The sequence below is a fragment of the Oncorhynchus masou genome, chromosome 12 (genome assembly GCF_036934945.1).
Source record: "Oncorhynchus masou masou isolate Uvic2021 chromosome 12, UVic_Omas_1.1, whole genome shotgun sequence".
NCBI classification, from domain to species: Eukaryota; Metazoa; Chordata; class Actinopteri; order Salmoniformes; family Salmonidae; genus Oncorhynchus; species Oncorhynchus masou.
The window spans coordinates 18,475,304-18,502,801 of NC_088223.1; the positions used below are offsets into that span (position 1 = coordinate 18,475,304).

The 27,498-nt window shown below is 46.1% G+C and overlaps 1 protein-coding gene across 4 annotated transcripts in view; it reads right to left on the reverse strand.

The window, feature by feature from the left end:
• Positions 1-27,498, reverse strand: part of LOC135549647 (cytoplasmic dynein 1 intermediate chain 1-like) — a 135,404-nt gene that overhangs the window by 16,544 nt on the left and 91,362 nt on the right. For all 4 annotated transcript variants that reach the window (XM_064979811.1, XM_064979809.1, XM_064979810.1 and 1 more), the window contains 4 exons: positions 17,512-17,658; positions 15,685-15,798; positions 13,422-13,555; positions 12,245-12,389 (listed from right to left, as the gene is read on the reverse strand). In XM_064979811.1, coding sequence (XP_064835883.1) covers positions 12,245-12,389; positions 13,422-13,555; positions 15,685-15,798; positions 17,512-17,658 — 540 coding nt within the window. The remainder of the gene's footprint in view (positions 1-12,244; positions 12,390-13,421; positions 13,556-15,684; positions 15,799-17,511; positions 17,659-27,498) is intronic.

Genomic DNA, 27,498 nt, shown 5'->3' on the forward strand with positions numbered 1-27,498 from the left:
GGTAGTCAGGTAGACTGAGACAGGTAGGGAGTGGGAGTCAGGTAGACTAGGCTGAGACAGGTAGGGAGTGGTAGTCAGGTAGACTGAGACAGGTAGGGAGTGGTAGTCAGGTAGGCTAGGCTGAGACAGGTAGGGAGTGGGAGTCAGGTAGGCTGAGACAGGTAGAGAGTGGTAGTCAGGTAGACTAGGCTGAGACAGGTAGGGAGTGGTAGTCAGGTAGGCTAGGCTGAGACAGGTAGGGAGTGGGAGTCAGGTAGACTAGGCTGAGACAGGTAGGGAGTGGGAGTCAGGTAGACTGAGACAGGTAGGGAGTGGTAGTCAGGTAGGCTAGGCTGAGACAGGTAGGGAGTGGTAGTCAGGTAGGCTAGGCTGAGACAGGTAGGGAGTGGTAGTCAGGTAGGCTAGGCTGAGACAGGTAGGGAGTGGTAGTCAGGTAGGCTAGGCTGAGACAGGTAGAGAGTGGGAGTCAGGTAGACTAGGCTGAGACAGGTAGGGAGTGGTAGTCAGGTAGGCTGAGACAGGTAGAGAGTGGTAGTCAGGTAGGCTAGGCTGAGACAGGTAGGGAGTGGGAGTCAGGTAGACTAGGCTGAGACAGGTAGGGAGTGGTAGTCAGGTAGACTGAGACAGGTAGAGAGTGGTAGTCAGGTAGGCTGAGACAGGTAGAGAGTGGTAGTCAGGTAGGCTAGGCTGAGACAGGTAGGGAGTGGGAGTCAGGTAGACTAGGCTGAGACAGGTAGAGAGTGGTAGTCAGGTAGACTAGGCTGAGACAGGTAGGGAGTGGTAGTCAGGTAGACTGAGACAGGTAGGGAGTGGGAGTCAGGTAGACTAGGCTGAGACAGGTATGGAGTGGTAGTCAGGTAGACTGAGACAGGTAGAGAGTGGTAGTCAGGTAGACTGAGACAGGTAGAGAGTGGGAGTCAGGTAGGCTAGGCTGAGACAGGTAGGGAGTGGGAGTCAGGTAGACTAGGCTGAGACAGGTAGGGAGTGGTAGTCAGGTAGACTGAGACAGGTAGAGAGTGGGAGTCAGGTAGGCTAGGCTGAGACAGGTAGGGAGTGGGAGTCAGGTAGACTAGGCTGAGACAGGTAGGGAGTGGTAGTCAGGTAGGCTGAGACAGGTAGGGAGTGGTAGTCAGGTAGACTGAGACAGGTAGGGAGTGGGAGTCAGGTAGACTAGGCTGAGACAGGTAGGGAGTGGTAGTCAGGTAGACTGAGACAGGTAGGGAGTGGGAGTCAGGTAGACTAGGCTGAGACAGGTAGGGAGTGGTAGTCAGGTAGACTGAGACAGGTAGGGAGTGGGAGTCAGGTAGACTAGGCTGAGACAGGTAGGGAGTGGTAGTCAGGTAGACTGAGACAGGTAGGGAGTGGGAGTCAGGTAGACTAGGCTGAGACAGGTAGGGAGTGGTAGTCAGGTAGACTGAGACAGGTAGAGAGTGGTAGTCAGGTAGGCTAGGCTGAGACAGGTAGGGAGTGGTAGTCAGGTAGGCTAGGCTGAGACAGGTAGGGAGTGGTAGTCAGGTAGACTGAGACAGGTAGAGAGTGGGAGTCAGGTAGACTAGGCTGAGACAGGTAGAGAGTGGTAGTCAGGTAGACTGAGACAGGTAGAGAGTGGGAGTCAGGTAGACTAGGCTGAGACAGGTAGAGAGTGGGAGTCAGGTAGACTAGGCTGAGACAGGTAGGGAGTGGTAGTCAGGTAGACTGAGACAGGTAGGGAGTGGGAGTCAGGTAGACTAGGCTGAGACAGGTAGGGAGTGGTAGTCAGGTAGACTGAGACAGGTAGAGAGTGGTAGTCAGGTAGGCTGAGACAGGTAGAGAGTGGTAGTCAGGTAGGCTAGGCTGAGACAGGTAGGGAGTGGGAGTCAGGTAGACTAGGCTGAGACAGGTAGGGAGTGGTAGTCAGGTAGACTGAGACAGGTAGAGAGTGGTAGTCAGGTAGGCTGAGACAGGTAGAGAGTGGTAGTCAGGTAGGCTAGGCTGAGACAGGTAGGGAGTGGGAGTCAGGTAGACTAGGCTGAGACAGGTAGGGAGTGGTAGTCAGGTAGACTGAGACAGGTAGAGAGTGGTAGTCAGGTAGGCTAGGCTGAGACAGGTAGGGAGTGGGAGTCAGGTAGACTGAGACAGGTAGGGAGTGGTAGTCAGGTAGACTAGGCTGAGACAGGTAGGGAGTGGGAGTCAGGTAGGCTGAGACAGGTAGACTGAGACAGGTAGGGAGTGGTAGTCAGGTAGACTGAGACAGGTAGGGAGTGGTAGTCAGGTAGACTAGGCTGAGACAGGTAGAGAGTGGTAGTCAGGTAGACTGAGACAGGTAGAGAGTGGGAGTCAGGTAGGCTAGGCTGAGACAGGTAGGGAGTGGTAGTCAGGTAGACTGAGACAGGTAGAGAGTGGGAGTCAGGTAGGCTAGGCTGAGACAGGTAGGGAGTGGGAGTCAGGTAGACTAGGCTGAGACAGGTAGGGAGTGGTAGTCAGGTAGGCTGAGACAGGTAGGGAGTGGTAGTCAGGTAGACTGAGACAGGTAGGGAGTGGGAGTCAGGTAGACTAGGCTGAGACAGGTAGGGAGTGGTAGTCAGGTAGACTGAGACAGGTAGGGAGTGGGAGTCAGGTAGACTAGGCTGAGACAGGTAGGGAGTGGTAGTCAGGTAGACTGAGACAGGTAGGGAGTGGGAGTCAGGTAGACTAGGCTGAGACAGGTAGGGAGTGGTAGTCAGGTAGACTGAGACAGGTAGGGAGTGGGAGTCAGGTAGACTAGGCTGAGACAGGTAGGGAGTGGTAGTCAGGTAGACTGAGACAGGTAGAGAGTGGTAGTCAGGTAGGCTAGGCTGAGACAGGTAGGGAGTGGTAGTCAGGTAGGCTAGGCTGAGACAGGTAGGGAGTGGTAGTCAGGTAGACTGAGACAGGTAGAGAGTGGGAGTCAGGTAGACTAGGCTGAGACAGGTAGAGAGTGGTAGTCAGGTAGACTGAGACAGGTAGAGAGTGGGAGTCAGGTAGACTAGGCTGAGACAGGTAGAGAGTGGGAGTCAGGTAGACTAGGCTGAGACAGGTAGGGAGTGGTAGTCAGGTAGACTGAGACAGGTAGGGAGTGGGAGTCAGGTAGACTAGGCTGAGACAGGTAGGGAGTGGTAGTCAGGTAGACTGAGACAGGTAGAGAGTGGTAGTCAGGTAGGCTGAGACAGGTAGAGAGTGGTAGTCAGGTAGGCTAGGCTGAGACAGGTAGGGAGTGGGAGTCAGGTAGACTAGGCTGAGACAGGTAGGGAGTGGTAGTCAGGTAGACTGAGACAGGTAGAGAGTGGTAGTCAGGTAGGCTGAGACAGGTAGAGAGTGGTAGTCAGGTAGGCTAGGCTGAGACAGGTAGGGAGTGGGAGTCAGGTAGACTAGGCTGAGACAGGTAGGGAGTGGTAGTCAGGTAGACTGAGACAGGTAGAGAGTGGTAGTCAGGTAGGCTAGGCTGAGACAGGTAGGGAGTGGGAGTCAGGTAGACTGAGACAGGTAGGGAGTGGTAGTCAGGTAGACTAGGCTGAGACAGGTAGGGAGTGGGAGTCAGGTAGGCTGAGACAGGTAGACTGAGACAGGTAGGGAGTGGTAGTCAGGTAGACTAGGCTGAGACAGGTAGGGAGTGGGAGTCAGGTAGACTGAGACAGGTAGGGAGTGGTAGTCAGGTAGACTAGGCTGAGACAGGTAGGGAGTGGGAGTCAGGTAGACTGAGACAGGTAGGGAGTGGTAGTCAGGTAGACTAGGCTGAGACAGGTAGGGAGTGGGAGTCAGGTAGGCTGAGACAGGTAGACTGAGACAGGTAGGGAGTGGTAGTCAGGTAGACTGAGACAGGTAGGGAGTGGTAGTCAGGTAGACTAGGCTGAGACAGGTAGGGAGTGGGAGTCAGGTAGACTGAGACAGGTAGGGAGTGGTAGTCAGGTAGACTAGGCTGAGACAGGTAGGGAGTGGGAGTCAGGTAGGCTGAGACAGGTAGACTGAGACAGGTAGGGAGTGGTAGTCAGGTAGACTAGGCTGAGACAGGTAGGGAGTGGTAGTCAGGTAGACTGAGACAGGTAGAGAGTGGTAGTCAGGTAGGCTGAGACAGGTAGACTGAGACAGGTAGAGAGTGGTAGTCAGGTAGACTAGGCTGAGACAGGTAGGGAGTGGGAGTCAGGTAGACTAGGCTGAGACAGGTAGGGAGTGGGAGTCAGGTAGGCTGAGACAGGTAGGGAGTGGTAGTCAGGTAGGCTAGGCTGAGACAGGTAGGGAGTGGGAGTCAGGTAGGCTGAGACAGGTAGGGAGTGGGAGTCAGGTAGGCTAGGCTGAGACAGGTAGGGAGTGGTAGTCAGGTAGACTGAGACAGGTAGAGAGTGGTAGTCAGGTAGGCTGAGACAGGTAGAGAGTGGGAGTCAGGTAGACTGAGACAGGTAGAGAGTGGTAGTCAGGTAGGCTGAGACAGGTAGAGAGTGGGAGTCAGGTAGACTGAGACAGGTAGAGAGTGGTAGTCAGGTAGGCTAGGCTGAGACAGGTAGGGAGTGGGAGTCAGGTAGGCTGAGACAGGTAGGGAGTGGGAGTCAGGTAGGCTAGGCTGAGACAGGTAGGGAGTGGTAGTCAGGTAGACTGAGACAGGTAGAGAGTGGTAGTCAGGTAGGCTGAGACAGGTAGAGAGTGGGAGTCAGGTAGGCTGAGACAGGTAGAGAGTGGGAGTCAGGTAGGCTAGGCTGAGACAGGTAGGGAGTGGTAGTCAGGTAGACTGAGACAGGTAGAGAGTGGTAGTCAGGTAGACTGAGACAGGTAGGGAGTGGTAGTCAGGTAGACTGAGACAGGTAGAGAGTGGTAGTCAGGTAGACTGAGACAGGTAGGGAGTGGGAGTCAGGTAGGCTGAGACAGGTAGAGAGTGGGAGTCAGGTAGGCTGAGACAGGTAGAGAGTGGTAGTCAGGTAGACTGAGACAGGTAGAGAGTGGGAGTCAGGTAGGCTGAGACAGGTAGAGAGTGGGAGTCAGGTAGGCTGAGACAGGTAGAGAGTGGTAGTCAGGTAGACTGAGACAGGTAGAGAGTGGGAGTCAGGTAGGCTGAGACAGGTAGAGAGTGGGAGTCAGGTAGGCTGAGACAGGTAGAGAGTAGGAGTCAGGTAGGCTGAGACAGGTAGAGAGTAGGAGTCAGGTAGGCTGAGACAGGTAGAGAGTAGGAGTCAGGTAGGCTGAGACAGGTAGAGAGTAGGAGTCAGGTAGGCTGAGACAGGTAGAGAGTGGGAGTCAAGTAGGCTGAGACAGGTAGAGAGTGGGAGTCAAGTAGGCTGAGACAGGTAGAGAGTGGGAGTCCGGTAGGCTGAGACAGGTAGAGAGTGGGAGTCAGGTAGGCTGAGACAGGTTGGAAGTGGGAGTCAGGTAGGCTGAGACAGGTAGGGAGTGGGAGTCAGGTAGGCTAGGCTGAGACAGGTAGGGAGTGGTAGTCAGGTAGACTGAGACAGGTAGGGAGTGGTAGTCAGGTAGGCTGAGACAGGTAGGGAGTGGTAGTCAGGTAGACTGAGACAGGTAGGGAGTGGTAGTCAGGTAGGCTAAGACAGGTAGGGAGTGGTAGTCAGGTAGGCTGAGACAGGTAGGGAGTGGTAGTCAGGTAGGCTGAGACAGGTAGGGAGTGGTAGTCAGGTAGGCTGAGACAGGTATGGAGTGGGAGTCAGGCTGAGACATAAAGACAGACCGCTTGGGAGGAATGTGCTCTCTCTCCCCTCCTCCTATCCCTTTCTCCCCTCCCCTCTCCCTGCACTTCTCCTCTCCTTCCCCAGCCCCTCCCCTCTCCCAAGGGAAGGGACAGGAATGCACACACACCTGACCACAGCAACCTACTACCAATCTCTCTATCTTCTATTTTCTGAGACGTATAGCAGTCCCTGATATTTGCAGGCAAAAAGGCTTGATTTTGCTGCAGCAATTCTGACATTTGCTGTAGATTCCAAACTGGAGTTCCAACAAAGATAATCCAGGCCTGTAGATTCCAAACTGTAGATTCCAAACTGTAGATTCCAAACTGTTGATTCCAAACTGGAGTTCCAACAAAGATAATCCAGGCCTGTAGATTCCAAACTGTAGATTCCAAACTGTAGATTCCAAACTGTTGATTCCAAACTGGAGTTCCAACAAAGATAATCCAGGCCTGTAGATTCCAAACTGTAGATTCCAAACCGTAGATCCTTTCCAACCCCTTGACTAAAAACAGCTCTGTGCTCACAGGGAAAAAAACTGCCGCTCTGAATTATCTCCATTCATTAAAATCACAATTGAACCAACACCCATCTATTTTTGTGACTACCTGGACCTACCAGTTGGTTATGAAGTATTGAAACCAAACCATATGTTTGAATGAAAAGTATTTTAATACACATAAAAAGGTGAATGTAACAAAACTCATAATTTCGTATTAAACAGCATACTAACACTAAATATGTCAGGAGCCAGACAGGGAGCCTAAGAAGGAATGGAAATGAATTATTTAAGCTATATTATTTCAATTATTTTAAGGCTATAGCCTACAAAGAAATACTTTGTGAAGCATTTGCTAGAGCAACACTCTAGGCTGGTAAGGACATTAACCTCAGCATTTAAACAACATTTTGTTGCATTAAATCATCATAGTCTATACATTGACTTACTTAAAATGAAAAACAAATGAAATGAAAAATGCCTCATTAGGCTGGTTCTACAGCAGAGTATGTGAGCAGAGTGAGGAGTGGAGTGTTCCCAATTTGACTGGAGCTCGGAGCGAGATTCCCAAAGGCTGGAGCGTCGGCCTTCTCGTCTTGTGTACTGCTATAACCCCTTGTCATGGAATTCACAAAATCTTTTCATAAAGAAAGTGATAAAACACACAGGTGCAAAACAAGGTGACTTACAAAGATCAGGACCAAAACCAAGAGAGGGAGTGTGGTGATGTAATGTCCACAACTAAAACATCTGAAAAGACATCCTGAAAGCATGACGGTGTAATTACTACATGCACATGCTGACAGAAAGGCATGATGAGGTGGGCAGATAAAACCAAAACTATGCATCCCTGCCCAGCCTGGCAAGAGTGGCACAAAGGGTGTTTATCATCCCCAGTGGCTTTGCAAGTGTGGAGAGGATATTCTGCACTACTGACCTGCTCTAAAGACAGCATCACATGACCCTGTAGCCACATACTCTGGCCAAACTCATGTTTCTAAAAACAAATTCAAAGGCAAACTGGAGGTTGAACAGAGAGAATCCTGGTCTGTAGATTCCGAACTGGAGTTTAAACAGAGTGAATCCTGGTCTGTAGATTCCAAACTGGAGTTTAAACAGAGAGAATCCTGGTATGTAGTTTCCAAACTAAAGTTCCAACAGAGAGAATCCTGGTCTGTAGATTCCAAACTGGAGTTTAAACAGAGAGAATCCTGGTCTGTAGATTCCAAACTGGAGTTTCAACAGAGAGAATTCTGGTCTGTAGATTCCAAAACTGGAGTTTAAACAGAGAGAATCCTGGTCTGTAGATTCCAAACTAAAGATCCAAAGGAGAGAATCCTGGTCTGTAGATTCCAAACTAAAGTTCCAAAGGAGAATCCTGGTCTGTAGATTCCAAACTAAAGATCCAAAGGAGAGAATCCTGGTCTGTAGATTCCAAACTAAAGATCCAAAGGAGAGAATCCTGGTCTGTAGATTCCAAACTAAAGATCCAAAGGAGAATCCTGGTCTGTAGATTCCAAACTAAAGATCCAAAGGAGAATCCTGGTCTGTAGATTCCAAACTGGAGTTTCAACAGAGAGAATTCTGGTCTATAGATTCCAAAACTGGAGTTTCAACAGAGAGAATTCTGGTCTGTAGATTCCAAAACTGGAGTTTCAACAGAGAGAATTCTGGTCTGTAGATTCCAAAACTGGAGTTTAAACAGAGAGAATCCTGGTCTGTAGATTCCAAACTAAAGATCCAAAGGAGAATCCTGGTCTGTAGATTCCAAACTGGAGTTTAAACAGAGAGAATCCTGGTCTGTAGATTCCAAACTGGAGTTTAAACAGAGAGAATCCTGGTCTGTAGATTCCAAACTAAAGATCCAAAGGAGAATCCTGGTCTGTAGATTCCAAACTGGAGTTTAAACAGAGAGAATCCTGGTCTATAGATTCCAAAATGGAGTTTCAACAGAGAGAATCCTGGTCTGTAGATTCCAAAACTGGAGTTTAAACAGAGAGAATCCTGGTCTGTAGATTCCAAACTAAAGATCCAAAGGAGAATCCTGGTCTGTAGATTCCAAACTGGAGTTTAAACAGAGAGAATCCTGGTCTGTAGATTCCAAACTGGAGTTTAAACAGAGAGAATCCTGGTCTGTAGATTCCAAAACTGGAGTTTAAACAGAGAGAATCCTGGTCTGTAGATTCCAAAACTGGAGTTTAAACAGAGAGAATCCTGGTCTGTAGATTCCAAAACTGGAGTTTAAACAGAGAGAATCCTGGTCTGTAGATTCCAAACTAAAGTTCCAAAGGAGAATCCTGGTCTGTAGATTCCAAACTGGAGTTTAAACAGAGAGAATCTTGGTCTATAGATTCCAAAATGGAGGTTGAACAGAGAGAATCCTGGTCTGCCTTTACTTCAGTTGTTCCATTCATTCAGTCTCCAACAAACATATTAAATGACACCCTATTCCCTATTTAATGCACTACTTTTAACCACAGCTATATATAGGAAATATGGTTCCATTTGCTGGGAAACAGAAGGGGCAGAAAAGTTATTATAAAGTACTTTATGAATGTGATCTGGCTAAGGACATCAGGTCAAACCAGGCCAAGTAGTGGAATGAAAATCGTATGATGAGTAGGCTTCCTTCATTCACACAATCAAGCCAGAGAGACACTTATTATAATAATGATCAATCAGCTGAACTGTGACTTAGCATGAATGAGCACACCTATTTCATAAATTTGAGGCTAAAAATCACCATGGTCTCCTATCAGACATTATCTGTGTCCGAAATGGCACCCTATTCCTTAGTCTAGTGCACTATATAGGGAATAGAATGCCAAAATTGCGTACTACTTACTAGTACACTATAGGGTGCTATTTCAGACACAGAAATGGTTTTCTAAGGTCATAACTAGGCCTAAGCAGTTAAGTTATGCGCCCTCAGTCTCTAGACGTCTCCCTGTCAACATCAGAGTCAAGCAGCTCACAACCCATATGGTTTCATAACCACAATATTTGCGCCGCTGAGTGTAAAAACACATTCAGAGTATTGCATTCCTGCCTTTTGAACTCTCTGTGGAGAGAGCTGTGTCGTTTGATGGCGTTGATTGGCAAGGCGAATGTAAACCTCTATGGTAACCTTAGGTAAGCAAAGGTTAGCCAGCTGTGCCCACAACCGCGCACAATGGTGTGCCCACAACCACACACATGCACGCACACGCACACCTTAACAAAAAGGCAGGTGCGTAGATCAGAAAACCAGTCAATATCTGGTGTGACCACCATTTACCTCATGCACATCTCCTTCGCATAGAGTTGATCAGGCTGTTGATTGTGGCCTGTGGAATGTTGACCCACTCCTCTTCAATGGCTGTGCGAAGTAGCTGGATATTGGCAGGAACTGGAACATGTACATCCAGAGCATCCCACACATGCTCAATGGGTGACATGTCTGGTGAGTATTCAGGCCATGGAAGAACTGGGCCGTTTTCAGCTTCCAGGAATGGTGTACAGATCCTTGCAACATGAGGCAGTGCATTATCATGCTGAAACATGAGGTGGTGGCGGCGGATGAAGGGCACGACAATGGGCCTCAGGATCTCGCCACGGTATCTTTGTGCATTCAAATTGCTATCAATAAAATGCAATTGTGTTCGTTGTCCTTAGCTTATGCCTGCCCACACCATAACCTCACCGCCACCATGTGTAACGCTTGTCGTCTGGAGAAAGAGAGGAGGACCAATGCGCAGCGTGATAAGTGTCCATTATTTTAATAAAACAGCTGAACACTGAACAAAACAACAAAAACGACAAACAAACAGTCCTGTAAGGTGACGAAAAACACTAAACAGAAAATAATCACTCACAAAACACAGGTGGGAAAAGGCTACCTAAGTACAACAAACGACACCTGCCTCTGACTGAGAACCATACTAGGCCAAACACGTAGAAAATATAACCTAGAAAAAAGAACATAGACAACCCACCCCAACTCACGCCCTGACCAACCTAACACAAAGACATAAAAAGAAACTAAGGTCAGAACGTGACACCATGGGACATCAGCAAACTGCTATCCCACATGACGCCATCTGGCCGGTTGCAAGGTACTGTTGAAACTGGGATTTATCCGTGAAGAGCACACGTCTCCAGCTCCAGCGTGTGAAGAAGCCGGATGTTGAGGTCCTGGGCCGGCGTGGTTACACGTGGTCTGCGGTTGTGAGGCCGGTTGGACGGACAGCCAAATTCTTTAAAATGATGTTAGAGAAATGAACATTAAATTATCTGGCAACAGCACTGGTGGCCATTCCTGCAGTCAGCATGCCAATTGCACGCTCCCTCAAAACTTGAGACATCTGTGGCGTTGTGTAGTGTGACAAAACTGCACATTTTAAAGTGGCCTTTTATTTCCCCCAGTACAAGGGATGCTCACTAACAGGGATGCAAACCAATTCGTGCACACAATTTGAGATAAATAAGCTTTTTGTGCGTATGTAAGATTTCTGGGATCTTTTATTTCATCTCATGGAACCAACATTTTACATGTTGCGTTTCTATTTTTGTTCAGTGGAGTGAGTTTTATGATGGGGTCTTTATTTCCTCTTCTCTTCTCTCCTCTTCTTCTCTTTTCTCCTCTCCTCCTCTTTTATTTTCCCCTCTTCTCTCATATTCTCTTGTCTTCTTATCTTCTCTCCCTTTCCTCTTTCTCCTCTTCTCCTTTCTCCACTTCTTATCTTCTCTCCCTTTCCTCTTTCTCCTCTTCTTCTCTTCTCTCCACTTCTTCTCTTCTCTCCACTTCTTATCTTCTCTCCACTTCTTCTCTTCTCTCCACTTCTTATCTTCTCTCCCTTTCCTCTTTCTCCTCTTCTCCTTTCTCCACTTCTTATCTTCTCTCCACTTCTTATCTTCTCTCCACTTATTCTCTTCTCTCCACTTATTCTCTTCTCTCCACTTCTTCTCTTCTCTCCACTTCTTCTCTTCTCTCCACTTCTTCTCTTCTCTCCCTTTCCTCTTTCTCCTCTTCTCCTTTCTCCACTTCTTATCTTCTCTCCACTTCTTATCTTCTCTCCACTTCTTCTCTTCTCTCCACTTCTTATCTTCTCTCCATTTCTTATCTTCTCTCCACTTCTTATCTTCTCTCCACTTCTTATCTTCTCTCCACTTCTTCTCTTCTCTCCACTTCTTATCTTCTCTCCACTTCTTCTCTTTTCTCCACTTGTTCTCTTCTCTCCACTTCTTATCTTCTCTCCACTTCTTATCTTCTTTCCTCTTCTTCTCTTCACTCGTCTTCTCTTATCTCCTCTTTACTCCTCTTCTCTCCTCCTCTTCTCTTCTCTCCTTCTCTTTTCTTTCCTCCTCTTCTCTTCCTCTCTCCTCTTCACTTTCCTATTTTTCTCTTATTCTGTGCTCTCCTCTCATCTCTTCACCTCTTCTCTCCTCTTCACCTCTTCTGTTCCCTCCTCTTCTTCCTAAACCAACCCGTCCAGCCAGCTGGATCTTCCTAATTTAACTTTAACTCTCCCTTCTTTAATTTTCAATAGCTTTCTCACTTACCCAGTCCCTCTCTTTCTTATCCCATCACTTCTTTACTATTTCTCCCTCCCTCCCTCCCTCCCTCCCTCCCTCCCTCCCTCCCTCCCTCCCTCCCTCCCTCCCTCCCTCCCTCCCTCCCTCCCTCCCTCCCTCCCTCTGTCCGTCTCTGTGGTGGTTGTGGTGCGCTCCTCTGTCTCCAGACAGAAAGGTCAGGATGGGAGAGAGAGGAGTTCCACAGCAGTCTACAGCCTCCCTGGCCCCCGCTGCCTCTCTGTGGTTTGAACCCCAGTCAACAGCCTCACTCCTCCCGTTCTCTCCATCCCTCCCTTCTTTTCCTTTCTTCATCCATCCTTCACTCCATCCATCCACAGTCCACTCCAGTCCAGTCGGTTCACTGCCACGGACACATAACCTCCCTCCCCACTAATGTATCTATGTATTTATTTTGCTCCTCTTTTTGACTCATGAACACAGACTGTGACACTGACAGTCTCACTGTGTCTGTATTCCTCTACTCATGTAGGTAATACCTAGTTTAGACACAATCAGATCCCTCTACCTTGGTGCTCCACAGTTTGACAGTCCAGTCAAACGACGAGGTGACGAAGAGATGGGAGAAGTCTACGGGGCCGACAGCGTTGTGACAGCTGAGGCCCGTCACTGGCCCCTGGTGGCCCTCAAACATCTCACAGATCCCCGCCTTGCTGCAAAGGACCATGGGAGAGAGAGAGAGAGAGAGAGAGAGAGAGGAATGGAGACAGAGAAAGAGATAGAAAGACAGAGAGAGACAGGGGGAGAGACAGAGAGAGAGAAAGAGAGAGACAGAGAGAGAGACAGAGAGAGAGGAATGGAGACAGAGAGAGGAATGGAGACAGAGAAAGAGATAGAAAGACAGAGAGAGACAGAGGGAGAGACAGGGAGAGAGAGAGAGAAAGAGAGAGACAGAGAGAGACAGAGACAGAGAGAGAGGAATGGAGACAGAGAAAGAGATAGAAAGACAGAGAGAGAGATAGAGAGAGCGCGTGTCAGAAAGAACTGAGGAGACTATATGGGGGGAACTAGGTCCTAATAGCATTTTCAAGAGTTAACAGGAGCTTCTTGCTGAGATAGGATGCATCAAAATATAAAGCTTATAGTGTGTGTGTACACATCTGTCTGTAACTATACACGGGTTCACTTGCTATTTGTGGTTGTATATCAATCACTGAAAGTATAGGTGTCAGTGTGTCTCAGTGTCTACCTGTGTGAGTGTGTGTGTGTGTGTGTTGGTGTGTGTGGGTTTGTCAGTGTCTCCGTGCCGTGTTTGTGTGTCTCAGTGTGTGTTTGTCAGTGTCTCCGTGCCGTGTTTGTGTGTCTCAGTGTGTGTTTGTCAGTGTCTCCATGCCGTGTTTGTGTGTCTCAGTGTGTGTTTGTCAGTGTCTCCGTGCCGTGTTTGTGTGTCTCAGTGTGTGTTTGTCAGTGTCTCCGTGCCGTGTTTGTGTGTCTCAGTGTGTGTTTGTCAGTGTCTCAGTGTGTGTTTGTGTGTCTCAGTGTGTGTTTGTCAGTGTCTCCGTGCCGTGTTTGTGTGTCTCAGTGTGTGTTTGTGTGTCTCAGTGTGTGTTTGTCAGTGTCTCCATGCTGTGTTTGTGTGTCTCAGTGTGTGTTTGTCAGTGTCTCCGTGCCGTGTTTGTGTGTCTCGGTGTGTGTTTGTCAGTGTCTCCATGCCGTGTTTGTGTGTGTACGTGTGTTCCTCTAACCTGCCGTGTCTGGATGCGGTGTACACGGTTCCCTCCTCACTCCCCACCACATAATTATTGACGTCTCCAGTGGGGAACGCCATGCCTGTCACAGCCACCGCTTTAGACTTGTTGTACACCAGCTCCATGCTCTCCTACAACGCACACACACACACACACACACACACACACACACACACACACACACACACACACACACACACACACACACACACACACACACACACACACACACACACACACACACACAAAGTTAAAGGTTTTAACCTCATGTTAAGGTTGTGCTGACCTAGTTATAGTGAGTCTGTAACATATGTCACATAGACATACTGCAGTTACAGTGCCTTGCGAAAGTATTCGGCCCACTTGAACTTTGCGACCTTTTGCCACATTTCAGGCTTCAAACATAAAGATATAAAACTGTATTTTTTTGTGAAGAATCAACAACAAGTGGGACACAATCATGAAGTGGAACGACATTTATTGGATATTTCAAATTTTTTAACAAATCAAAAACTGAAAAATTGGGCGTGCAAAATTATTCAGCCCCCTTAAGTTAATACTTTGTAGCGCCACCTTTTGCTGCGATTACAGCTGTAAGTCGCTTGGGGTATGTCTCTATCAGTTTTGCACATCGAGAGACTGACATTTTTTCCCATTCCTCCTTGCAAAACAGCTCGAGCTCAGTGAGGTTGGATGGAGAGCATTTGTGAACAGCAGTTTTCAGTTCTTTCCACAGATTCTCGATTGGATTCAGGTCTGGACTTTGACTTGGCCATTCCAACATCTGGATATGTTTATTTTTGAACCATTCCATTGTAGATTTTGCTTTATGTTTTGGATCATTGTCTTGTTGGAAGACAAATCTCCGTCCCAGTCTCAGGTCTTTTGCAGACTCCATCAGGTTTTCTTCCAGAATGGTCCTGTATTTGGCTCCATCCATCTTCCCATCAATTTTAACCATCTTCCCTGTCCTTGCTGAAGAAAAGCAGGCCCAAACCATGATGCTGCCACCACCATGTTTGACAGTGGGGATGGGGTGGTCAGGGTGATGAGCTGTGTTGCTTTTACGCCAAACATAACATTTTGCATTGTTGCCAAAAAGTTCAATTTTGGTTTCATCTGACCAGAGCACCTTCTTCCACATGTTTGGTGTGTCTCCCAGGTGGCTTGTGGCACACTTTAAACGACACTTTTTATGGATATCTTTAAGAAATGGCTTTCTTCTTACCACTCTTCCATAAAGGCCAGATTTGTGCAATATACGACTGATTGTTGTCCTATGGACAGAGTCTCCCACCTCAGCTGTAGATTTCTGCAGTTCATCCAGAGTGATCAAGGGCCTCTTGGCTGCATCTCTGATCAGTCTTCTCCTTGTATGAGCTGAAAGTTCAGAGGGGCGGCCAGGTCTTGGTAGATTTGCAGTGGTCTGATACTCCTTCCATTTCAATATTATCGCTTGCACAGTGCTCCTTGGGATGTTTAAAGCTTGGGAAAAAATGTTGTATCCAAATCCGGCTTTAAACTTCTTCACAACAGTATCTCGGACCTGCCTGGTGTGTTCCTTGTTCTTCATGATGCTCTCTGCGCTTTTAACGGACCTCTGAGACTATCACAGTGCAGGTGCATTTATACGGAGACTTGATTACACACAGGTGGATTGTATTTATCATCATTAGTCATTTAGGTCAACATTGGATCATTCAGAGATCCTCACTGAACTTCTGGAGAGAGTTTGCTGCACTGAAAGTAAAGGGGCTGAATAATTTTGCACGCCCAATCTTTCAGTTTTTGATTTGTTAAAAAAGTTTGAAATATCCAATAAATGTCGTTCCACTTCATGATTGTGTCCCACTTGTTGTTGATTCTTCACAAAAAAATACAGTTTTATATCTTTATGTTTGAAGCCTGAAATGTGGCAAAAGGTCGCAAAGTTCAAGGGGGCCGAATACTTTCGCAAGGCACTGTATATAGCATACATTGTGTTTAATAGGGCTTTGTCATGGTATTAGCGACACTGTTTGAAAGGGTTGTATAATGGTATTAGCTACACTGTTTGATAGGGCTTTATCATGGTATTAGCTACACTGTTTGACAGGGCTTTGTCATGGTATTAGCTACACTGTTTGAAAGGGCTTTATCATGGTATTAGCTACATTGTTTGATAGGGCTTTATCTAATCTATTGCTGACTCTGAATCAGTTTGAAGAGATGGGCCCTAATGATACAGATCATTATTGACTGATGTCGGATCAGCTCTTACCTGTGGCTGAGAGAGCATGTCAAGACTCCAGGAGCACATCCTGCCGTCTGTGGACACGGTGATGAGGTTGTTGGCGTTCTGTGTTCCCACCACGTTCACACAGTACACCGGGTGCTACAGACACAGAAAGGACAGCCAGTACAGACACAGGAGAGACATGAAGTATAGCCAGTACAGACCCATACAGTACAGACAGGAAGTACAAACAGTAGAGACACAGGAAGTACAGATACAGGAAGGATAGACACAGGAAGGACAGACAAAGGAAAGACATACACAGGAAATAAAAACACGGGAAGTACAGACACATGAAGTACAGACAGTACAGACACGGGAAGTGCAGGCAGAACAGACAGACAAAGTACAGACACAGGAAGTACAAAAACAGAAACGGAATGACAATGAAAAAACACACTGGATGTCTCCCTTATTGTATCACTTCAGTTCCAATCATAGTGTAGTTGTTTAAATAGCTCTACATGTGAATAAGGCAGTATATTTTATATTATTTCACACACATTTAATATCTTATGAAAGTTATCAGCAGGTACAACCTGAATATGCACAAAGATGTAAAATATTGTCTTCCTACAACACTGAGATGACAGAAAGCTCTTATTGAGTAAAGAGATGCCAATGTGCAACAGCCACTTACTCCAACTTTGGCATCCAGCGCTGTGCAAATACAATGTGTTGTGTGAATCCATTATCTGATTATTGACCTCAAATAGATTTTTTTCCCGCCCACAAAGGCCCCTTTCAGAGAGCAAGCGGGTCAATGAGGCGAAGGACTAGACATACAATAACCCCCCCCACCTCCCACCACTACCAATAAACGTTATTGCCTGCCTTGGGTGGTATTCACAATGTGTTAAGGCTCAATGGGTTTGTTGGGGTGAATAGATTGAGGTTAAGAAGGTAGTTATGGTAGATAACATACAGGATACAGGATAGAATATATTTTTATTTATTTAACCTTTATTTAACTAGGCAAGTCGATTAAGAACAAATTCTTATTTACAATGATGGCCTACACCGGCCAAACCCAGACGATGATGGGCCAATTGTGCGCCGCCCTATGGGACTCCCAATCATGGCCGGATGGGATACAGCCTGGATTCGAACCAGGGACTGTAATGCCTTAGACCGCTGCGCCACTCGGGAGCCATATAGAAGGGATCATCAACGAGACTCAGTTGCAGGACAACGTTTTCTTGAGGGGATGTTCAGGGGGCCGGAACGTGGTAACAAATAATTGGTAGACTGCAAATTGACCGCAAGAAACCCAAACAGATAATATTTGACTTAAACATAATAATTTCAAACTTTGATTACATTTGTATACGATCACATCTCTCTATTATGCGTGGGAATACTTGGAAACAGATTTCCAAAATTAAAATCACTTGGAGCTGATTTCCTGGTGTTTTTATAGTATTTTATGTCCAACAACAAAAAACAAAAAATTAAAAATATAGTTTTCGATTTTTTTGCTCGGCCCCCGGCCTGCCAGTTGGGGAACCCTGGTTATAAGATGTACAAGGACATTTCTATTCTTCCTCTTATATGTTTTTAATGTCCTCAGGGATTGCAGGGTTTCAGTGTGTTGCAGCTCTGGATGTGAATATAGTGTATGACCACCTCTAAACCAGTAATATACGTTGAAGATGAAAGTTGAAAGTGTCTCAGTGCACATGGACACTAATAGCGCGTCCCAAATGGCAGCTTATTTCCTATATAGTGCACTACTTTTGACAAGGGCCCATAGTGCGTTGGTAAAAGTAGTGCACTATAAAGGGAATAGGGTGGACTGCACTGTGGACTTACCGTGTGAGCTGCAGCTGAGAGGGGGGTTCTCTGTACAGGAGTTCTGCGGTGGCTGCGGTTGTCCCACAGGACTATCTGGCCAGAGTAGGTCCCCCCCACCACCAGGTTAGGATGGAACCTAGCAAAGCCCACTGACACCACGGGAGACTGGAGAACAGAGGGAGAGATATAGGGTAGGAGAGAAGAAAAGGGGATAGAGGGAGAGAGAAAGAAGTGATAGAAGACAGATGGGCAGAAAGAAAGAGAACAATTGAAAAAGAGAGAGGAGTTAGAGTAAGAAAGATATATAGAGAGAGCGAGAGAGAAAGAGAGAGAGAACAAGAGCGAGCGAGAGATGGTAAGAGAGAGAGAGCAAGAGAGAGAGAGAGAGCGAGCAATGTAAGAGAGAGAACGAGAGTGAGAGAGAGCGAGAGAGAAAGAGAGTGAGAGAGGGTACGAGAGAGAGAAAGCGAGAGAGGATGAGAGAGAGAGCGCAAGAGAGAGAGAGTGAGAGAGGGTACGAGAGAGAAATAGAGAGAAAGAGAGAGCGAGAGTAAAAGAGAGAGAGTGCCAGAGAGTGAGCGAGGGTAAGAGAGAGTGTGAGAGAGCGAGAGATAAAGAGAGAGAGAGCGAGACAGAGAGAGAGAGAGGGGGGGAAAGAGAGTACAACAGCGTTATTTTGAGTAAGAAGGGAAAGAGATAGGGAGGGTGAGAGAGACGTGGGGTAGCGAGGGAGTGGGGGTAGGAGAGAGGGAGAAAGAGATGATGAGTTGACTGTACAGGGTCTGCTGAGGAGAGGAGAGGGGTGACGTGGGGGTAACGACAGAGACAATGTGGAGGATTGTGGCCCCAGACAATTTATATTACCGCATCAAACCCTGCAGGAGCCAGCAGAGCGCCAAGTGTAACCTCCATCATGACAAGCGTGGCGCTCTCTGGCGCTTTGTTTATTGAGTTCTGTTTCCTCTTCACTGAGCATCACATATGGCTTCTTCCACGGTCTCAGCGTGCAGATTGCAAAGTAGCCTCTACTATCAAATCAAATCAAATTGTATTGGTCACGTACACATATTTAGCAGATGTTATTGTGGGTGTAGTGAAATGCTTGTGTTCCTAGCTCCAACAGTGCAGTAGTATCTAACTAAATGCTTGTGTTCCTAGCTCCAACAGTGCAGTAGTATCTAACTAAATGCTTGTGTTCCTAGCTCCAACAGTGCAGTAGTATCTAACAATTCACAACAATACACACAAATCTAAAAGTAAAAGAATGGAATTAAGAAATATATAAATATTAGATAGAGCAATGTCGGCATGGCAATGACTAAAATACAGTAGAATAGAATACAGTGTATACACATGAGATGAGTAAAGCAGGATGTAAACATTATTAAAGTGACTAGTGTTCCATTTTTAAAGTGACCAGTGATTCCAAGTCTATGTACATGGGGCAGCAGCCTCTAAGGGGCAGGGTTGAGTAACCTGGTGGTAGCCGGCTAGTAATGGCTATTTAACAGTGTGAAGGCCTTAGAAGTTGTTTTTCAGTTTCTATGTACCAGCTTTGATGCACCTGTACTGACCTCGCCTTCTGGATGATAGCGGGGTGAACAGGCCGTGTCTCGGGTGATTGTTGTCCTTGATGATCTTTTTGGCCTTCCTGTGACATTGGGTGCTGTTGGTGTTCTGGAGGGCAGGCAGTGTGCTCCCGATGATGCGTTGTGCAGACCGCACCACCCCCTGGAGAGCCCAGAGGTTGCGGGCGGTGCAGTTGCCGTACCAGGTGGTGATACAGTCCGACAGGATGCTCTCAATAGTGCATCTGTAGAAGTTTATGAGGGTCTTAGGGGCCAAGACTAATTTCTTCAGCCTCCTGAGGTTGAAGAGGCGCTGTTGCGCTTCTTCACCACACTGTCTGTGTGGGTGGACCATTTCAGATTGTCAGTGATGTGTACGTCGGAGGAACTTGAAGCTTTCCACTTTCTCCACTGTGGAGAAGGCTTATCCTTTGCTTTTTCCTGAAGTCCACGATCATCTCTTTCATTTTGTTGACATTGAGGGAGAGGTTATTTTCCTGGAACCACTCTACCAGGGTCCTCACCTCCTCCCTGTAGGCTGCTTGTCATTGTTGGTAATCAGGCCTACTAATGTTGTGTCGTCTGCACTTGATGATGAACTTGATGATGAAGTTGGAGGGGCGCCTGGTCACGCAGTCATGGTTGAACAGGGAGTACAGAAGAGGGCTCAGAACGCACCCTTGTGTGGCCCCTGTGTTGAGAGTCAGTGAAATGGAGATGTTGTTTCCCACCTTCACCACCTGGGGGGGGGTGGCCCGTCAGGAAGTCCAGGACCCTGTTGCACAGGGCGAGGTTCAGACCAAGGGTCCCGAGCTTAATGATGAGCTTGGAGGGTCCTATGGTGTTGAAGGCTGACCTATAGTCAATTAACAGCATTCATACATAGGTATTCCTCTTGTCCAGATGTGTTAGGGCAGTGTGCAGTGTGATGGCGATTGCATCGGTTGTGGATCTATTGGGGCGGTAAGCAAATTGAAGTGGATCTCAGGTGTCAGGTAAGGTAGAGGTGATATGATCCATGACTAGTCTCTCAAAGCACTTCATGATGACAGAAGTGAGTGCTACAGGGCGATAGTCATTGAGTCCAGTTACCTTTGCTTTCTCGGGTACAGGAACAATGGTGGACATCTTGAAGCAAGTGGCGACAGCTGACTGGGGTAGGGAGAGATTGAATATGTCCGTAAACATTCCAGCCAGATGGTCTGCGCATGCTCTGAGGACATGGCTTGGGATGTCGTCTGGGCCGGCAGCCTTGCGAGGGTTAACATGCTTAAATGTCTTACTCACGTCGACCACAGTCCTTGGGAGCGGGCCGCGTAGGTGGCACTGTGTTATCCTCAAAGCGGGTGAAGGAGTATTGTCCGGGAGCAAGATGTCTGCCTTTCCTCTATAACAAGTGGAATACTATAACCAGTGGTATACTATAACCAGTGGTATACTATAACCAGTGGTATACTACAGCCAGTGGAATACTACAACCAGTGGTATACTATAACCAGTAGTATACTATTACCAGTGGTATACTATAACCAGTAGTATACTATAACCAGTGGTATACTATAACAAGTGGAATACTATAACCAGTGGTATACTATAACCAGTGGTATACTATAACCAGTGGTATACTACAGCCAGTGGAATACTACAACCAGTGGTATACTATAACCAGTAGTATACTATAACCAGTGGTATACTACAGCCAGTGGAATCCTACAACCAGTGGTATACTATAACCAGTGGTATACTATAATCAGTGGAATACTACAACCAGTGGTATACTATAACCAGTGGTACACTATAACCAGTAGTATATTATAACCAGTGGAATAATACAACCAGTGGTATACTATAACTAGTGGAATACTACAACGAGAGGTATACTGTAACCAGTGGAATACTACAACCAGTGGTATACTACAACCAGTGGTATACTACAACCAGTGGTATACTATAACCAGTGAAATACTATAACCAGTGGAATACTACAACCAGTGGTATACTACAACCAGTGGTATACTACAACCAGTGGTATACTATAACCAGTGAAATACTACAACCAGTGGTATACTATAACCAGTGGTATACTACAGCCAGTGGTATACTATAACCAGTGGTATACTATAACCAGTGGTATACTATAACCAGTGGTATACTACAGCCAGTGGAATACTACAACCAGTGGTATACTATAACCAGTAGTATACTATTACCAGTGGTATACTACAGCCAGTGGAATACTACAACCAGTGGTATACTATAACCAGTAGTATACTATAACCAGTGGTATACTACAGCCAGTGGAATACTACAACCAGTGGTATACTATAACCAGTAGTATACTATTACCAGTGGTATACTACAGCCAGTGGAATACTACAACCAGTGGTATACTATAACCAGTAGTATACTATAACCAGTGGTATACTACAGCCAGTGGAATACTACAACCAGTGGTATACTATAACTAGTGGAATACTACAACGAGAGGTATACTATAACCAGTGGAATACTACAACCAGTGGTATACTACAACCAGTGGTATACTACAACCAGTGGTATACTATAACCAGTGGAATACTACAACCAGTGGTATACTACAACCAGTGGTATACTACAACCAGTGGTATACTATAACAAGTGAAATACTACAACCAGTGGTATACTATAACCAGTGGTATACTACAGCCAGTGGAATACTACAACCAGTGGTATACTATAACCAGTGGTATACTATAACCAGTGGTATACTATAACCAGTGGTATACTACAGCCAGTGGAATACTACAACCAGTGGTATACTATAACCAGTAGTATACTATTACCAGTGGTATACTACAGCCAGTGGAATACTACAACCAGTGGTATACTATAACCAGTAGTATACTATAACCAGTGGTATACTACAGCCAGTGGAATACTACAACCAGTGGTATACTATAACCAGTAGTATACTATTACCAGTGGTATACTACAGCCAGTGGAATACTACAACCAGTGGTATACTATAACCAGTAGTATACTATAACCATTGGCCGTTGCCCTTAGCGATGCAAGCTCCATGCAGTTTGTTTTCTTCTCCTCTCTTCTCCAACCCCCCCTGACCCCCAACTCCCCACCTCTGGTCCAAGAACCGGTTTGAGAAAGGAGGAGGTGTGTGTGTTTATGTATACTGAACAAAAATATGAAGGCAACATGCAACAATTTCAAAGATTTTACTTAGTTACAGTTCATTTAAGGAAATCGAATCTACTGATTTCACTTGACTGAGAATACAGATAGGCAATGCATCTATTGGTCACAGATACCTTATCATGGTGAAACATGATGCATGGCGGCAGATTAATGGCACAACAATGGGCCTCGGGATCTCCTCACGGTAACCCCACTGCCACCATGAGGCTCTCTGTTCACAGCACACGTGGCCTGTGGATGTGAGGCCGGTTGGTTGTACTGCCAAATTCTCTAAAACAATATTGGAGGCGGCTTATGGTAGAGAAATTATAATTCAATTATCTGGCAACAGCTCTGGTGGACATTCCTGCAGTCAGCATGCCAACTGCATGCTCCCTCAAAACTTGAGACATTTGTGGCATTTGTGTGTACCTAGGATAGGATAAGTAATCCTTCTCACCCCCCCCCCCCCTTAATGATTTAGATGCACTATTGTAAAGTGGCTGTTCCACTGGATGTCAGAAGGTGAATTCACCAATTTGTAAGTCGCTCTGGATAAGAGCGTCTGCTAAATGACTTAAATGTAAATGTAAACTACAGCCAGTGGAATACTACAACCAGTGGTATACTATAACCAGTGGTATACTATACCCAGTGGTATACTACAGCCAGTGGTATACTATAACCAGTAGTATACTATTACCAGTGGTATACTACAGCCAGTGGAATACTACAACCAGTGGTATACTATAACCAGTAGTATACTATAACCAGTGGTATACTACAGCCAGTGGAATACTACAACCAGTGGTATACTATAACCAGTGGTATACTATACCCAGTGGTATACTACAACCAGTGGTGTACTTTTCTGAGTAGGGCCCTGAGTTTACTGACCAGAATGTGACCTGGTCAGGTAACTCTCTAGGCTCTAGTCATAACACTGTCTTCTGGTCATCAAATCAACTCTGTGTCCTGAGTACAGAACTGCCTTTTCAGAACAGATACAATTTAACCCGTAATATCTACTGTACCTACCACTGCATAAACATAAACCACTCTCTCTGTGTTGACCAAATTGTCTCTTGAACCAGAACTGAACCATACACGGTCCACTGGCAGTACTTTTCCCAGTTTCCACATTGAGGAGAGCCCATTTGATCTGGTTAAAGTGAAATAGGGATACAGTGTGGTGGGATTGTTTTCTTTTCTCTTTAAGATCTACTGTTTTATGAGTGAGTAAAACAAAGAGAAGAGAGATTCTCTCCGTCTGTCTCTCTCAGTCTCTCGCTCTCTCTCTCCGTCTCTGTCTCTCCCCCACCACAACATGTGCAACCGCCAAGTCCTGCACCTCGAGTTCATTTTAAAGAGGACTGGAAAACAAACCAAAGCAAAAGAAAACACGCTTCTCTTTATTTTCTTACTTTCTTTCTTACTCTCCTTCTTTCTCTCCTTCTTCCAGAACGGCTACAGAAGAGTCTCAGATGTGAAGTGTTTTTCCAAACCGAGACTCAAAATAAACTGAGCTTTAGGGGTAAAAATAAAGTATTGTGTTGGCCATCAGAAACCATCCCTGAGAAGTTTATTTACCCATGGGGAACAGCAGGGGAATCTGGATTAAGGTTCAAATCCATTAACACACATTGTTTGATGCTGACCGAGAATATTTAGACTCTATTCTAAATATTCTCGGTTTATTTTAAATATTTAGATTTGAATGAGTTACCACCGGGTGACTGGGTTTGGATGTAAAAGTGGGTAGCGCTATGCAATGATATATACATGTATAGCCTAAATATGAAATAATACATAAACGACACATAGTCCATACAAAGACATACTGTACAAATATATGCTACACAGACACACTGTATTATAAAGTCAGATTCAATAGACTTTAACTTGTTGAAGGCCACAGAGACACCAGTAAAAAAAACACAAACAATTGATCAACGTCTTAATAAGATATAATGGTGTTCTTGTTCACCAGCCTAGGACAGCCTAGAAGCGTGGTACACAAGGCTAAATATAATGCTAATTCTCTCACTCAACACTTATTGATCCCTCCCTCACTCACTTACAAGCACACTTGTTTGAGTGAGATTTTTTCTTCATCCATCTAAACAAAGTCTGTCTCCTCGCTTCTCTTTTGGCATTAAAGGGGCACTCCGCGATTGTTGCATACATTTTATTTTACTTATAAATTAATGACATATAGGTTTGTTGTTGTTTGAATCCCAGATTGCCCCTTTAATATAGCCCTCAAATGTTCCTAAATACTAACTTCGCTAAGCTAGGCCCCCGACCCTTAAGCCCCATCTCTGATGTACAGTAGATGTACATCAGGCAGCCATTTCAATAAGCACATCAGAGGCCCCGGGGCTGATCTTTGACCCTGCGGCTGTCTGTGGTTGGGTCTGCCGTCAGGGCCACGCTCCTCAGACAGGGCTGCTTCATTACAGGGATAATGATAATGAATGCCCGGCGCAGCCCAGTGGGGTCCCCACAACAAGAGGATCATCACTCCTCTACTCCCCTACCAAGACATTCATCAGAAGACTAATGAAGGAGTGTAACCCAAAATAACCCCAAAGGAGAGGAGTACTTAGCCACAGAGCAGACCGCCAGCCTTATTAAAAGCACCTGTTAAAATGGCGCCGTACTGGACCGTCTTGCAAGCCCTGACCCAACTTTGCCATTTTGTGATTATTTTGGTGCTTATCTGCTATCATCTCCTATGATAGACAAGAACTGTTGAACATCAAATCGCCAGTTACTAACCTCAATTCCGGCTTCAAATTCGACTTCGACTCACCGGTCTAGGCTTTTTGTGTAATTCCAACAAAATGTTTGGGCTACCGAATAGGAAACGCAGGCGAAAAAGAGGGAGAAGAGGGGGAACCCTGGCGAGACTAAGATGAAGGGAAAACCGGCCACCTCTTCCCTCCATTCTATTGGTCAATGTACAGTCTCTTGATAACAAGATAGATGATCTCCAATCGCGGATTTGCGAACAAGATCCCCCTCATGACTATCCAACTCAATGAATTCTCCATTCACCGAGCAGACAGGACATTGGATTTAGGGAAATCGAGAGGGGGAGGGGTATGCCTCTTCATCAATAACAAATGGAGGGGAGTGGGTCAGTCGAACGCTTCAAGATCCTCAGTGTACAAATCACTAGGGACCTGAAATGGTCCACACACATGCAAACAGTTGTGAAGGAGGTTGAAAAGATTTATCATGGGCCCTCAAATCCTCAAAACGTTCTACAGCTGCCCCACAGAGAGCATCTTGACTGGCTGCATCACTGCTTGGTATAGCAACTGCACTCGATCGCATGGCGCTACATGGGGGTGGTGCCAACAGCCCAGTACATCACAGGGGCCGAGCTCCCTGCCATCCAGGACCTCTATACCAGGCAGTGTGAAAGGAAGACCTGGAAAATTGTTAAAGACTCCGCACGGCAAGCAGTACTGGACCATGAAGTCTGACACCAACAGGCTCCTGAACAGCTTCTATCCCCAAGTCATAAGACTGCTAACAAAATGTCCACACGGATTATCTGAGTTGAGCATTGTATTTTATTCTCTATGCACATTCTACACACACACTCACTCACTCACACTGACACTCCAACACACTCCAATACACACACACACACAAATGTAAAAATTATTAAGAGCACCTGCTCTTTCCATGAAATACACTGATGTCACTTGTTAAATCCACTTCAATCAATGTATACAAAGGGGAGGAGACAGGTTAAAGAAGGATTTTTAAGCCTTGAGAGACAATTGAGACATGGATTGTGTATGTGTGCCATTCAAAGAGAGAATGGGCAAGACAAAAGATTAAAGTTCCTTTGAACGAAGTATGGTAGGTGCCAGACTGCAACGCTGCTGGATTTTTCATGCAGTTTCCTGTGTGTATCAAGAATGGTCCTCCACCCAAAGGACATCCAGCCAACTTGAAACAACTGTGGGAAGCATTGGAGGCAACATTGGCCAGCATCACTGTGGAATGCTTTCCACACCTTGTAGTCCCAGGCCTGACGAATTGAGGCTGTTCTGAGGGCAAAAGGGAGTGCAACTCAATATTAGGAAGGTGTTCTTCATGTTTTGTACACTCAGTGTATCTGCTGCTGCTACTCTGTTCATCATATATATATATTTTTTTTTTAACTAGGCAAGTCAGTTAAGAACAAATTCTTATTTACAATGACGGCCTAGGAACAGTGGGTTAACTGCCTGTTCAGGGGCAGAATGACAGATTTGTACCTTGTCAGCTCAGGGGTTTGAACTTGTAACCTTCCGGTTACTAGTCCACCCCTCTAACCGCTAGGCTACCCTGCCGCCTCATATCCTGAAGCCTAGTCACCTTAACCCCATATCTACCCCTCTCACTCCATCATCCCGGCACATTGTAAATATAGTATTGGCACTGACCCTGGAACTGACCCTGTATATAGCTACTGACCCTGGAACTGACCCTGTATATAGCTACTGACCCTGGAACTGACCCTGTATATAGCTACTGACCCTGGAACTGACCCTGTATATAGCTACTGACCCTGGAACTGACCCTGTATATAGCTACTGACCCTGGAACTGACCCTGTATATAGCTACTGACCCTGGAACTGACCCTGTATATAGCTACTGACCCTGGAACTGACCCTGTATATAGCTACTGACCCTGGAACTGACCCTGTATATAGCTACTGACCTTGGAACTGACCCTGTATATAGCTACTGATCCTAGAACTGACCCTGTATATAGCTACTGACCCTGGAACTGACCCTGTATATAGCGACTGACCCTGGAACTGACCCTGTATATAGCTACTGACCTTGGAACTGACCCTGTATATAGCTACTGATCCTAGAACTGACCCTGTATATAGCTACTGACCCTGTAACTGACCCTGTATATAGCTACTGATCCTAGAAATGACCCTGTATATAGCTACTGACCCTGGAACTGACCCTGTATATAGCTACTGACCCTGGAACTGACCCTGTATATAGCTACTGACCCTGGAACTGACCCTGTATATAGCTACTGACCCTGGAACTGACCCTGTATATAGCTACTGACCTTGGAACTGACCCTGTATATAGCTACTGACCTTGGAACTGACCCTGTATATAGCTACTGACCCTGGAACTGACCCTGTATATAGCTACTGACCCTGGAACTGACCCTGTATATAGCTACTGACCCTGGAACTGACCATGTATATAGCTACTGACCCTGGAACTGAC